At 42.4% G+C, this 12,886-nt stretch overlaps 1 protein-coding gene across 2 annotated transcripts in view; it reads left to right on the top strand.

The window, feature by feature from the left end:
- Positions 1 to 736: 736 nt before the first annotated feature.
- The window catches only part of LOC143140166 (glutamate receptor ionotropic, kainate 5), a 42,069-nt gene continuing 29,919 nt past the window's right edge, over positions 737 to 12,886 (top strand). For both annotated transcript variants that reach the window (XM_076300987.1, XM_076300986.1), the window contains exons 1-4: positions 737 to 845; positions 3,391 to 3,555; positions 8,993 to 9,090; positions 11,518 to 11,683. In XM_076300987.1, the coding sequence (XP_076157102.1) occupies positions 737 to 845; positions 3,391 to 3,555; positions 8,993 to 9,090; positions 11,518 to 11,683 (538 nt within the window). The remainder of the gene's footprint in view (positions 846 to 3,390; positions 3,556 to 8,992; positions 9,091 to 11,517; positions 11,684 to 12,886) is intronic.

Below are 12,886 nucleotides of genomic sequence, written 5' to 3'. Positions count from 1 at the left end.
GATTCCAAGCCCACCGAGCCTTGCGCGCTTGTGACTGATGAGCTCGTCTCAATGGCCAATAATGCGGCCCCATCAGAAACACGCACTCTCACCACCGCCATTCCCTATGAGTAATGGTGAAGTATATGGGGTGTTATAAGCAGGAGATGAGTCCGGATTTAGCCGACCCCCAAAGCTCTGCCAGGTTGTAATGAGTCCTCCTATCCAGTAGGTGGTGGGCCTAACGGCCATAATGCATTGCTGTCAGAAATGAGCCACTGCCATTTTGCAAGAGTAATGGTGAAGTGTATGGGGTGTTACAAGCAGGAGATGAGTAGGATAAAGCTGGCCCTCTCTGCTCTGCTAGTTTGTAATAAGTCCTCCTCTCCAGCAGGTGGTGAACCTAGCTGGTGTGAACTCCACTATCTGGGATAAGCTCTTCATCATTGCCATTTTGGAAGAGTGATGACGAAGCGTATGACGTTTTATAAATAGATAAGTTGGGATAGAGTATGCTTCTCTACTGCATTGTAATAAGTCATCCACTCCAGCAGGTGGTGAACCTAGCTGTCATGAACTCCCCTGTCTGAGATCTGAGCTCTTTTATTCTGTTTTGGGAGAGAAATGGTGAAGTGTATGATGCTTTATAAGTAGAAGAGTAGTACTCGCGTTGTTGTTGTGTTGTAATGAGTCCTCCCATCCAGCAGGTGGTGGACCAGGCAGCCAGAAGACCATTCTCCATGAGGAGCAGTGGAAGATGCCGGCTCTGCCAGCGCTGCTGCTGTCGATTCACTTCCTCTTCCTACTGCTGACCATGGCCCCGCACTCTTTTAGCCAGGCCCCTGCCATGTCTGCTGTCAAAATGGGTGAGTCTGCCGTTGGGTTGTGCTTTCTTTATTTTCTTTTTTCCTCTTATTCTCTCTTTCTTTTCTTTCTGTCTTTCTACTCGTATGTCTTACACACTCTCTCTTTCCATCTCTTCTTTCCTTGTCTAGTCTTTCTTAGTCTTTATCTCTAAGGTTAATTCTCTCTGTGCTACACAATGAATGTATTTCTTAAACTCCCTGACATGCAGATACTCTTTCAGTATCTGTCTTTTGCTCTCTTTCTACTGTCTATCTACTTGCCATCATTCTCTCTTTGTGTCTGTCTTCCTGTCCATCTAGTCCTCTTATGTTCTCTTGCTATCCTTGGACCAGGATATATCTTTCATACGAAAAGAAAATATTTGGCTTTTCAGCTTCCGTTGTTGGGCAATTCCACGGAAAATAGACTTTTTATCACATCCATAACGCCAGTGAAATGCCTTGGCATTTGTATGATGTGAATGATAACATTCATTTTTTCTCATGTACATTCTTCAGCCAAAAATAGCAAATGCTCAAATTTCATGTAATCATTCACATCATACCATACCATCACATTTTATTGGCGTTATGGATGTTACAAAAAACATAATTTTCCATGGAATTGCCCTGTTTCATCTCCAGGTTTCATCTAGGTTCCATCTTATATAGGCCAACATGTTTTTTTTACAGGAATCCCTGGTATTTTGTAGAGAACATTGTAGTAGTTCAGCTGACAGCAGACAGCAAGTGTAGATATTATAAACGACAACGCGCTTTGACCCTGGGACCCTGTTTGTTTTCCCCGAGCTAAGCAAGGAGTAATAAAACTTGCACTGTGCCAGCCATAAAGTCTTACTGCTCAGAGGGTCACCGGCGAGAACATTTGTTGTGCCTGAGGTGATTCAAGGCAATGGACATGCAGGAGTGCCTCGGAAAACAGCCACAATAGCATCAACAACAATCAAGTCTCGCCAAGCCAAGTTTTGTTTGAGTGCTCAAAGCTTAAATGCTTTACGTTAGACAGCTCAACATTTCCACTTGCGATTTGTAATTGATATAGACTATCTCTAGATATAGACACGAAATACCTGTTTTTTTTTTTTCTAAATGTATTCATCCACAGGCCTACTGTAACTATTCTGGTTCCTAATAGAATGGTAACAGTCATGAAATGCAATTATAACTCGACACATATTCCATCAAAAAGAGCCCTTGTACAGTCACTGGCCAGAATGGCATGTTTTCATTTTGTAATGTGCCACCTTTGTTCTTTTCTGTTGAAGAAGATATCAATTTCAAAAATATTGTAATAATATATATTCAGCGTTACATTGTGATATGTCAACATAATATAATCCTTAAACACCTTTGCCAAGGGTTCAGTTTCCTTTGGTTCATAGCCTACCTTGTAAGGAATTCTTCACTGCACCACAACAGGTTAATTTTTACTGGTGGCTGTTTTTCAGTGACGTTTGTTTGTGGCTGCAGATAGAGAGAGAGAGAGAGAGAGAGAGAGAGAGGTAGGAGAGTGAGGGGGAAAAGTCACTGTGCTTGGTTGCCATCTCCATGGATACCCCCCTCATCATCTCCACGGTTACCTATTGTGGGTTTCCATGGATATGACTCCATCTGCATAAGCCCACAATGCGCCTGTCACAGGCGGCGGCGTGATTGACGGACTGACTGACGGACGGCCATGCTTAGCTGAAGGCCTAATTGAGGCTGATGAGGGAGATGGGCGGCTAAGCAGTGTGGCACTCCTCTGCCACCGCAGAGCCTGTGTGTGTGTGTGTGTGTGTGTGTGTGTGTGTGTGTGTGTCTGTGTGTGTGTGTGTTGGCGGTAGACTCTTTTAATTGCTCTTGGGGAGGCCAGGTGAGACAGCGCGGCTCAAACTTTGATCAAGCCCAGATGGCGAGCTGAATGTAAGTGGTGTATGGAGGACGAGACGTGCGTGTGAATTAACCGCTGGGTGCTCCCCTGCACCGGAGGTTTTTCCATGGCCCCACTATTAATTTGACAGTATCGGGCACGCCGTTAGCTTATCGCGTGGCCCCAGTGAAGATAAACACACAGAAACACATTGCATTTGTGCACAGTTCAAATGTACACATGAATGCACACACTCAAATACTCAGTGTACATGTGTATTCTGAAACGCATACAGTACACACACAGACATACAGTACACACAAAAACAAACACAAATACAGACACACACACCCACACATACACACACACACACACACACACAAACTCACAAGTCCATATTTACACAGTGTACAATTGTGCACTGTTATACATAGTGCCATAATAGTTGACTTAAGATATTTGAGTTTTAGCCCTCTTTTTTTCGAAACTTCATTCCCTACAGACTACGTTAATACTGAATCTCATTTCATTATCAGAGACATTTTGTCCTTCTTTTACAGCCCTGTCTTTTATATGGGGCCAAAATAACCTCTGTGCAGTCCTTATACTGTGTACTGCTGAGCTGACTTTTCATGTGCAGCATTCTGAAGAGAAACTGTTGATGTGCCCCCCCCCCCACCCCATTTTTTGCAGCGGCCATTTTAGATGACCAGTCGGTGTGTGGGCGCGGGGAGCGGCTGGCCCTGGCGCTGGCCCGAGAGAACATCAACAGCATGATGGAGGGGCCGTCTCGTGCGCGCGTGGAGGTGGACATCTTCGAGCTGCAGAGCGATTCGCAGTACGAGACCACGGATACCAGTGAGTGATGCTCTCAAACTCTCTCCCTCTCTCTCTCTGACTCTCTCTATCTATATCTCTCTTTCTACCTCTCTCTCTCTCTCCCTCTCTATATCTTTCTCTCTCACACAGGAGCAAGCCAATAGAGGAGTCCTCACAGGCACATGCCCAGCTTTGAGCTGCAGAGGGACATGAATTTATTGATTACACCTACCGGTGAAAAATACAAAAAAATCTCTCTCTCTCTCTCTCTCTCTCTCTTCCCTCCCTCTCTCTCTCACTCACTCTCTCACTCACACACACACACACACACACACACACACACACACACACACACACACACACACAATATGTAAATGTATACGCCAGAAAAATACCGAATCTAAATATGTTATTTGGGTAAGCACAAATAATGTGTTGGGAAGAGATATTTATTTCTGCCCCGAAGTTGCTCATTATACATCATTATACAGAAAAAAAGGCCATATTCCATGATTGACATGTCAGAAAAAAAGGTCATATTGTATGATTGTCATGTCTGCCTCAGCCATTATATGTCTTCAATGTTGATAGATGGCCACAAGGTAAACAATCTCATTGTTTTTTTCAACAGGGGACTTTGATTTCACTAACTGGTTGTCTATATAGTCTATACATACCTACACATACATCAAAATGAAGCTTTGGACCTGTTGTTTTTTTGATTTATGTTTTAATTCGCTCCTTTAAAAACAATCAAAATAAAATGTAATGTTGTAATTTTGTTGTAATCTAAATTACAATTGATATTCATAAGATGTAACATACTTAGTCACCCAGTTTCATTTGTCCTCTAATGCCCTACCAAATATTTCATAGTATTAAAAGACAGCAACAAGTCCAGCTGACAGCAACAAGTGATTTGTGATGCTAGCAATGGACTCTACAGCACCCCCTGCATAAAAGGCAGTATTTCATAATTAATCATATGCCAATATTAAATCAATTTGTCGCTTTGAAGGCACAACAATTGCGTTGCCAATGAATATTAGGTTAGAAAATACATTTGCCTGATTTAATGTGTCTTCTTGTTAGACACATTAAATTTAATTAAACACACATATTTCCACATACATATCCATTTCGGTGACTGTAGCGATACAGGTATACAGTAGATGGTTAAAGTTTAATGATGTCTGTACACCTAATATAGCTTACATGTGTGGGGCAGCCGTGGCCTACTGGTTAGCACTTCAGACCTGTAACCGGAGGGTTGCCGGTTTGAACCCCGACCAGTAGGCACGGCTGAAGTGACCTTGAGCAAGGCACCTAACCCCTCACTGCTCCCCGAGCGCCGCTGTTGATGCAGGCAGCTCACTGCGCCGGGATTAGTGTGCTTCACCTCACTGTGTGTACACTGTGTGCTGTGTGTGTGTGTGTTTCACTAATTCACGGATTGGGATAAATGCAGAGACCAAATTTCCCTCACGGGATCAAAAGAGTATATATACTATACTTATACTTATGTAACATTTATTTGAGCTGCTACACAAGCGTGCACACACACACACACACACACACACACACACACACACACACACAGACACAGACACAGACAGAGCATACATAGTGTGATAGTAGTCATTGTGCTTGCTGTTTGTGATACCACTTTTTTTCGCTAACAAGCATTTACCTCGGCCTATTCCTGAAATACTGTTTGTCTAAAGTCTAAAGAAAGCAACACACCTACATCCCACAATTAGGCAAAGAGTTAGTTTTCTTTTGAAAAGCATGAAATTTGTTCATGAAATACTAAGTCTACGTATATTTCAAAATGCAAAAAAAAAACCTTCTCTATAGACACTAGCTTTACTGAAACACAGCAAACTTGGCTCAAAATCAGTTCATTCAGTCAAAATGCTAACACACTTTATGTTTATGTTCATGTTTATGTTTAAAGTGTTTATAGTGTTTAGCATTTTGTCCAAAGCGATTTACATGAAAATGTAGTCAATCATAGCACACCAATTTTTAACCACTCCAGCAACAAACCGTTAATTCCTCCTGCCTTGGTGAATAACACATTTCTCTGTGCTGTCAGAGCCACAGAGACCACTCTGCCTGCTGTTACTTCCTAACAGATCATCCTGCAAAGTATGGAAGAAAACAATATTGTAGGGAATGAGGTGTATGACTTGAGATATGAGATAATAGATATATGACATAATTACAATGATTACATTTGACTCATAGTAGAAAATGAATGCTAAACCACTAATAATGATTCTTGTAGCACAATTTCAAAACTATTACTGTAACACCAATCCATTTACCAAGTTCGCCAAACAGATAGTACATTCAATGCTTCACAGTCACTTTGTAATTCCGTTTGCAATTCTTTTAACACAACCCACTACACAGCTCACGTTTTGCAAAACTCACTGCTTTACACCCAGTTTGTAATTTAATAGCACACTTCTAGCAAAACAATTAGACATGTGCAATGTTGTGCTGGTTGTGTTCCCACTTTGACACATGTTAAAATGTTTTTAGATAATCAGAACCTGAGCACTATATAAAAACCACAGGTAGCCTACACATTTAGCCTGCGTTACAAAGTGTGTGTGTGTGTGTAGCAATATTGGACGTAAGAGGGATGAGAGTTAGAGTGGAGCAGGACGGGAAAGTGACCAGAAAAGAGAAGAAGACAGACAAGGACGAGGAGATGAATACTGTAGGAGGAGGAGAAGGAGAAGGTTCCAGAAGGAGATTCCATGGTGCCTATAGTATAAGACAACATTGCATGTGATGTGGATGAAGTCCTCTGTCCAGACCTTAAAAGATAGCGAGATAGTGTATTTGTGCCTGTTTTCTTTCTAGGTAAAAATATTTTTTTCTTCTACTGTGCTTTTGTTGTTGGAACCCACACTATTTGTATTGAAATAAGCAACCATACAGACGGGTTTGCAAAAATGGTGTGCTCTTAGACATGTATAATGATTTGCTGGTTTGGTGTAAGGTCTGCACAGTGATTAAGCCTTAGCCGTTGCTTTTCTCTAAAACAGGCAAACCTGAGCAATCTAACAAACACCTTTGACACCTCCATTGGATGTATTTGTATTTGAAGTACTCTTAAGCTGGCGACTAAAGATATCAGGAGGCCATTTAATGTTTTCTTGGCCATATTGTTTGTTTACTGATTGTAAACAATTGTAAACAATTTAAAGTGATTTAGCTCACCGTGAAACATGTTCTTAATTATGGCAGATATTTATGGTAAGATGATTCATGTTGGCTTGGCAACACTAGAATATAGCTAAGCTGAGGTTTAGGTTAGTAATGCGCAAAATACATAATGCATCTGTGGTTAGAATCAAACAGTAAGTATTGGTAATGGCATCTCAGACAGTATTAAAGACATGATGTTGACCAGTGACTGAAACACCAAATGTGGTTTGGAGAAAGAAACGCCGTCTGACATATTGTAATCACAGTATTTTGCTACTCTATGGAGTGTAGTTGTAGAAAATCATACATTTTAGGTTACTTTGTTATGATTATGATTATATCCCACATGCCATATTGAAGTTATTTATTTTCCACTACTACTAGTAAAACACTAAGGGGCTTGTTTTAATTATGCAAAGCAGCACAGCACTCAAGCTGAAATCACAAAGGCACAACTGACAAAAGCCATATGGAGCAAAACAGTCCTCCAGTAATATGTGTAAGGATCAAGATCATTTTCATAAACATATGAAAATGAAATGAAATGTTTTTAATATAATCCCAGTCTACAATACATATTTAAAAAAAGTTAAATATCATCAACAATTTCTACAGGTGGGCTATCACAGGCATGGAAGATTCAGAGAGAAGATGTTGTTTGTGGAGGTTTATGTGCCTCAGAAATCTCACTTTATTAGGTGCTGTGTATTAGATGGAGAAAAATCAATAAAGTAAGGTACTCTGTTAGCAGGGCAGGAGGTCACTGCATGTTTTACTGAGGTCCCAGTGGACTGGGATATCCTAGTGGGAGAGCCAGGGGAGTGTTGGGAAAACCCAGTAGTGAATGAAACTGTTTTCATATGGATAACAAACAAGAGTGCCATATGGGATGACCGGTGTGTTTTACTCAGTCTCCTCAAAATTATGCACTCCATGACCTGTTAAGCTACAGTGAAAACAGTCTGGACACCCCCCATAATGTAATGGTGAAAACATTGTAGAATAGGTATATTTATCTTATGTTCTGCATAATACTGCATATTAATATGACATTTATTATTATTATTATTATTATTATTATTATTATTATTATTATTATTATCGTGTCTCTTAAGCGAAGTACAAAAAAAATGTATAGTATTATGTTTACTCATTGGACATATAATGGTGTGGGTTTAGCTGCAGTGCTGGGGATGGAGGTAATTTAGGGTCTTTTAGAGCAACTCCTCATTTTTCACCAAACACCTAGCTTCCTCTGCCACCGTGACCTCATTAAAATGAAACTGTGATTTTGTTGCAACAGGAACCGTACACTTTGTGCTAAGATTATTTCCCTCATCTAGCTGCAGAGTGCACTCGCTCAAACTCCCTTGAAAATTGCAGTGTATTCAGCAAAACTGTAATAACTGCACTGGGAGTAGTTTGTAGTACTATGCCTGAGTTGTGCATTGTCTTGTAAAGATTTTTTTTTAATGTGCAAGATGTTTTCACTTTCACAAAATTGCAAGGTCTCTACTCTACTCACCTCATACATGCATCCAAAAGACACACTTACACACAAATAAGCACTTACAGCACAGTATCTTACAGTGGAGCCAGATAATTCTTTTGCAAGTGGCTACATTTTTTTTCTCAGGCCAGCAATTAAGTTCGTCCCAGACTCATTTAGTGGTACACAGTATCGTGTCCTTATATCACACAGACACACGCACGCACACACACACACATACACACACATACACACACACACACACACACACACACACATTGCAAACCACAGGCCAGTGCATTCTGGGAGTCTTTTTTTCCTCCTTCGCAGATGAATGTGAACAGCAATCTCCAGTAAGCAGAGCATAAATTCACATTGTGGTTATTGATGTAATTAATCAAAGGAGCCTTGCATTGACTCATAATTTGATATATCATCAAGGAGCAGGACTCAGACAGAACTGGACCAGCTCCAAGGAGCCGGCCCTGGCTGGACTTCTCTCTCTCTCTCTCTCTCTCTCTTTCTCTCTCTCTCCTCTGTCTCTCTTTCTATCTCTCTCTGTCTCCCACTTTGACTTTTTTATCTACCTGTTTCTCTGTCTCTCTTTCCTTTACAGCACACACTCCCTTTCTCTCTCTCTGTTTCTCTTTGTCTCTCTCTCTCTCTGTCTCTCTCTTTCTCTCTCTGTCTCCCACCCGTTGAGCCTTATATTTATGTCCATTCCTTGATGCCCTCTTTTTATCTCTCCCCTCTCTCTCTCAGTGTGCCAGATTCTGCCAAAGGGAGTGGTGTCTGTCATTGGCCCTGCCTCCAGCCCTGCCTCGGGATCCACTGTCAGTCACATATGTGGGGAGAAGGAGGTAGGAGGACTGTGTGTGTGTGTGTGTGTGTGTGTGTGTGTATGTGTGTGTCTGCGTGTCTCTGTGTCTGTCTGTGTGTGTGTGTGTGTGTGTGTGTGTGTGTGTGTGTGTGTGTGTGTGTATGTGTGTGTCTGCGTGTCTCTGTGTCTGTGTCTGTGTGTGTGTGTGTGTGTGTGTGTGTGTGTGTATGTGTGTGTCTGCGTGTCTCTGTGTCTGTGTGTGTGTGTGTGTGTGTGTGTGTGTGTGTGTGTGTGTGTGTGTGTGTGTGTGTGTGTGTGTGTGTGCAAGGAGGTCTCTCTCTGTGTGTCAAGAGGTCTCTGTGTTGGTGATTGTGGATGTGTGTCCCTTTACACTGGCACGGGCTTTAATTGAGAGTTGCTGTGTTGTAATTATGCATGTGTGACTATACAATAGGTGTGTGGGTGGACACGCATTCCTTATGATTACCTGTAGGTGTTCCATTCATACATTCACGTGTCTAGTTCTATGCGTGGCCACTTTTATCCTCCTAAGACCCATTCATTCATTTTCGTCCTCTGTGGGGGACAAGAGTCTAAGGCCTATAATTCAAGTACTATTTATGCCATCTATTTGAGTCCTACTACACTCTCAAGACAACATCCTGGGCTTTCTGGTGATGTCACAATTATTTGTGTGTGATTAACAGATCGCCCAAACTTTCTTTACAAAATGGCGGACATAGCATATTTCTCATTTTATAGCAACAAAAGAGGAAATTTATTTTGTTTTGCAAATATTATGTTTCTATTGCTAATAATCAAATTGTTTCCTATATATATATATATTTGTGTAGGCGGCGTGTGTTTGTGTCTGTCTTCTGTACATAGGTACATGTTTGCCTTTTGCAGACACGTGTCTATATCCACGTGATTCAGTAATCAAGGTTTCATATATCTGAAGTTTACTGTGGCCTGAACATTTTAAGTGGACATTTCCAAAAATAAATACTTTGTAAGTTTTAAAATTCTGCACCACTCTCAGTAGCCTTTCTGCACCGTTGCGCCCGATACGTGACTCATGTCTTTAAGCATGTCTGTCCTCAATTCATCCATTCTTGTCGCATCCCGTCCTTGTTTCCTTCATGGTTTTTTTTTTGGTCAAAGGGAGGGGCAAGGACCTAACTAAAAGGAAGGAAGGTAAAAATGTTGTGTACAAGACATTTTTGTTATGCTCCATCATCTGTTGAGGGTTCATTGGAGCGAGAGATGACATTCATATCATTTTCATTACAGTATATCATTCTAATTGTTTTATGCATAGCTCAAATTTCCCAGGCACTGTGCCTGAATTGTATAATGGCTTCAAAAGTTTCTAATATCTTCAGGCACATACATTGTCCTTGCTTTAAGCCTTGTTTATGTCATTACTAGTTGTTGTTGATGTGTTATTGTGTGTAATTTATAAAGTACTGTAAACTTTACAAAAGTTATGCACATGTATATGGTGTTATGTATGGCTGCTATCCATGGGTTTGGCTATCTGTGGTTAGAATCTATGGAATGTACTTGATAGGGGGATACTACTGAACACTATACATTACAGTAAAATGATGTGTGTGTGTGTGTGTGTGTGTGTGTGTGTGTGTGTATGTGTGTGTGTGTGTGTGTGTGTGTGTGTGTGTGTGTTGTGTATGTGTGCATGCGTGTGCACGCGTGTGCATGCCTGCATGTGTCTGTGTTTGTATCTGTCTGTGTGTGTGTGTGTGTGTGTGTGTGTGTGTGTGTGTGTGTGTGTGTGTGTGTGTGTGTGTAACCATGCGCGTGTCTATCTGTGTGTGTGTGTGTGTGTGTGTGTGTCTGAGTCTATGTCTGTGCATGTGCTTGTCTATATGCTATGTGAGTGTACTGGTGAGAAGACAGAGGTGAATGGCACTCAAGTGTACATTCCTCCTTTATTAAATTCTCATTCCCTCTCTCCCTCTCTCTCTCCCTCTCCCCCTGCTCCCTCTCTGCGCTGTTCATCTTTGTCCTCCCTCTCCGCCGCTCTCCCTCCTTCTCTCCCTCCTTCCCTCCCTCCTTCTCTCCCTCCTTCCCTATACTTCATATTGTGTATGTCATGCCTGTCCTTCTCAATTGCTCTTTGTTCTCCATAATTTCTCCTTTGCTGTCTCCTCCTTCTGCCTCATGTCCAATCTTTCTCTGTCCATCTCTCTTCCTGTTTCCCTTCTTTCTCTTCTTTCGGCCTAACAACGATATCCGTTTTCCCCCCTTTCCTTTGTTTCATACGCACATTGTCATTTGTTTTCCACCCTTTCCCATTCTTCTCTTAATCCTCTCTATCTTTCTCTGTCCCTCCATCTTTTTCTTCCTTTATCATTCTCTTACTCCCCGCCCCCTTTCTCTCTCTCTCTCTCTCTCTCTCTCTCTCTCTCTCTCTCTCTCTCTCTCTCTCTGTCCTCCTCTCCAGATCCCTCATGTGAAGATCGGTCCCGAGGAGACGCCGCGGCTGCCCTATCTGCGCTTCGCCTCCGTCAGCTTGTACCCCAGCAACGAGGACCTGAGCCTGGCCATCGGCTCCATCCTGCGCTCCTTCAGCTACCCCACGGCCAGCCTCATCTGCGCCAAGGCCGAGTGTGAGTGCCCACACGTGCCACAGGGGTGCCCGTCTGGCCAACACAGCCTGCCTAAACACACGCACACACACACACACACACACACACACACACACACACACACACACAAACAAACACACACACAAACACACAAACACACACACATACACACACACATACACACACACACACACACACACACACACACACACTTAGACTCCTTTTGTTGGAGCTAATTGAAGGGGCCAGGCTTCTAGCTCCCACAGGGATCTCATTCAGCTGCGATGATGTAATGAGAGTGCTAGCGTTAGCCACCGCGGCTAGACAGGGGCCTGTGAGACAGACTGACTGCCAGACAGGGCCACAGGGTGCTTGTAGTCGGGCCAATCTCTGACACGGCCAGGTGCCTTTCATTCAGCCCCTACATGGAGGGAGATTTAAAAAGAACTAATTGACCCTTTGGCAATATCCACCCCATATTTTTTCGGAGTATAATCAGGGCTGGTTTGCAGGAACGGCTCTGTGAGCGTGATTGTCATGTGGTGCGATAGCGATTGCCCCTGCCTGATGGGCTCCCTTACTCCATTAGTTGGAGGTTTTGTGGAACTAATTGTTTGGGCTATGGCATGACCCTGCGCAGAGGGATCTCTTTAATAGCACTCAAATGGGGGAGAACTTATTAGCACTATCTGTTTAGGTGGAGTGATGGTGGTGGTGGTGGTGGTGGTGGGTGGATAGCCATGGAGCAATGGAGATGGCAGAGCAGGACAACGCCAAGTGGCAGTGATTATCCACTAGACTGGACGTCAAGAAAGTAATTGGAACGCTGCGGCATGACCCTCTTTGGAGGACTTTTGACCTCGTTTAAACTGTGGTGTAATTTACAGCTAATCAGGATCCTTCTCTGGGTCTCTCTGGGTGACTTGTCTAGTGAAAGTGAGGGACTTTGACTGGACTGTGTTAACAAGGCTTGTTACTCACCAAATGGCTTGCAGAGAGCAAAGAGCAAGACAGGCATATTTTGTTTATGCAGAAAATGTAATTAGACAACAAATGGATCACAAAGCCTGATACTGAGTTTTTCGCTTAGAATTTGGATTTAGATGATAGAATTGAGCCTGCTTCTACCCTGCTACCCTAAAAGTAGGTGATAAATAAACATAAGTGGATGCATGCACACACACACAAACTCACAGATACACACACACACACAGACACACAGAT

The sequence above is a fragment of the Alosa pseudoharengus genome, unplaced genomic scaffold (assembly GCF_046254945.1).
Source record: "Alosa pseudoharengus isolate Yale_2024_CS ecotype anadromous, Long Island Sound unplaced genomic scaffold, YU_APseudo_1.1 YU_APseudo_1.1_scf_23, whole genome shotgun sequence".
Taxonomy (NCBI): domain Eukaryota; kingdom Metazoa; phylum Chordata; class Actinopteri; order Clupeiformes; family Clupeidae; genus Alosa; species Alosa pseudoharengus.
This window is presented reverse-complemented; position numbering and strand designations above follow the sequence as displayed.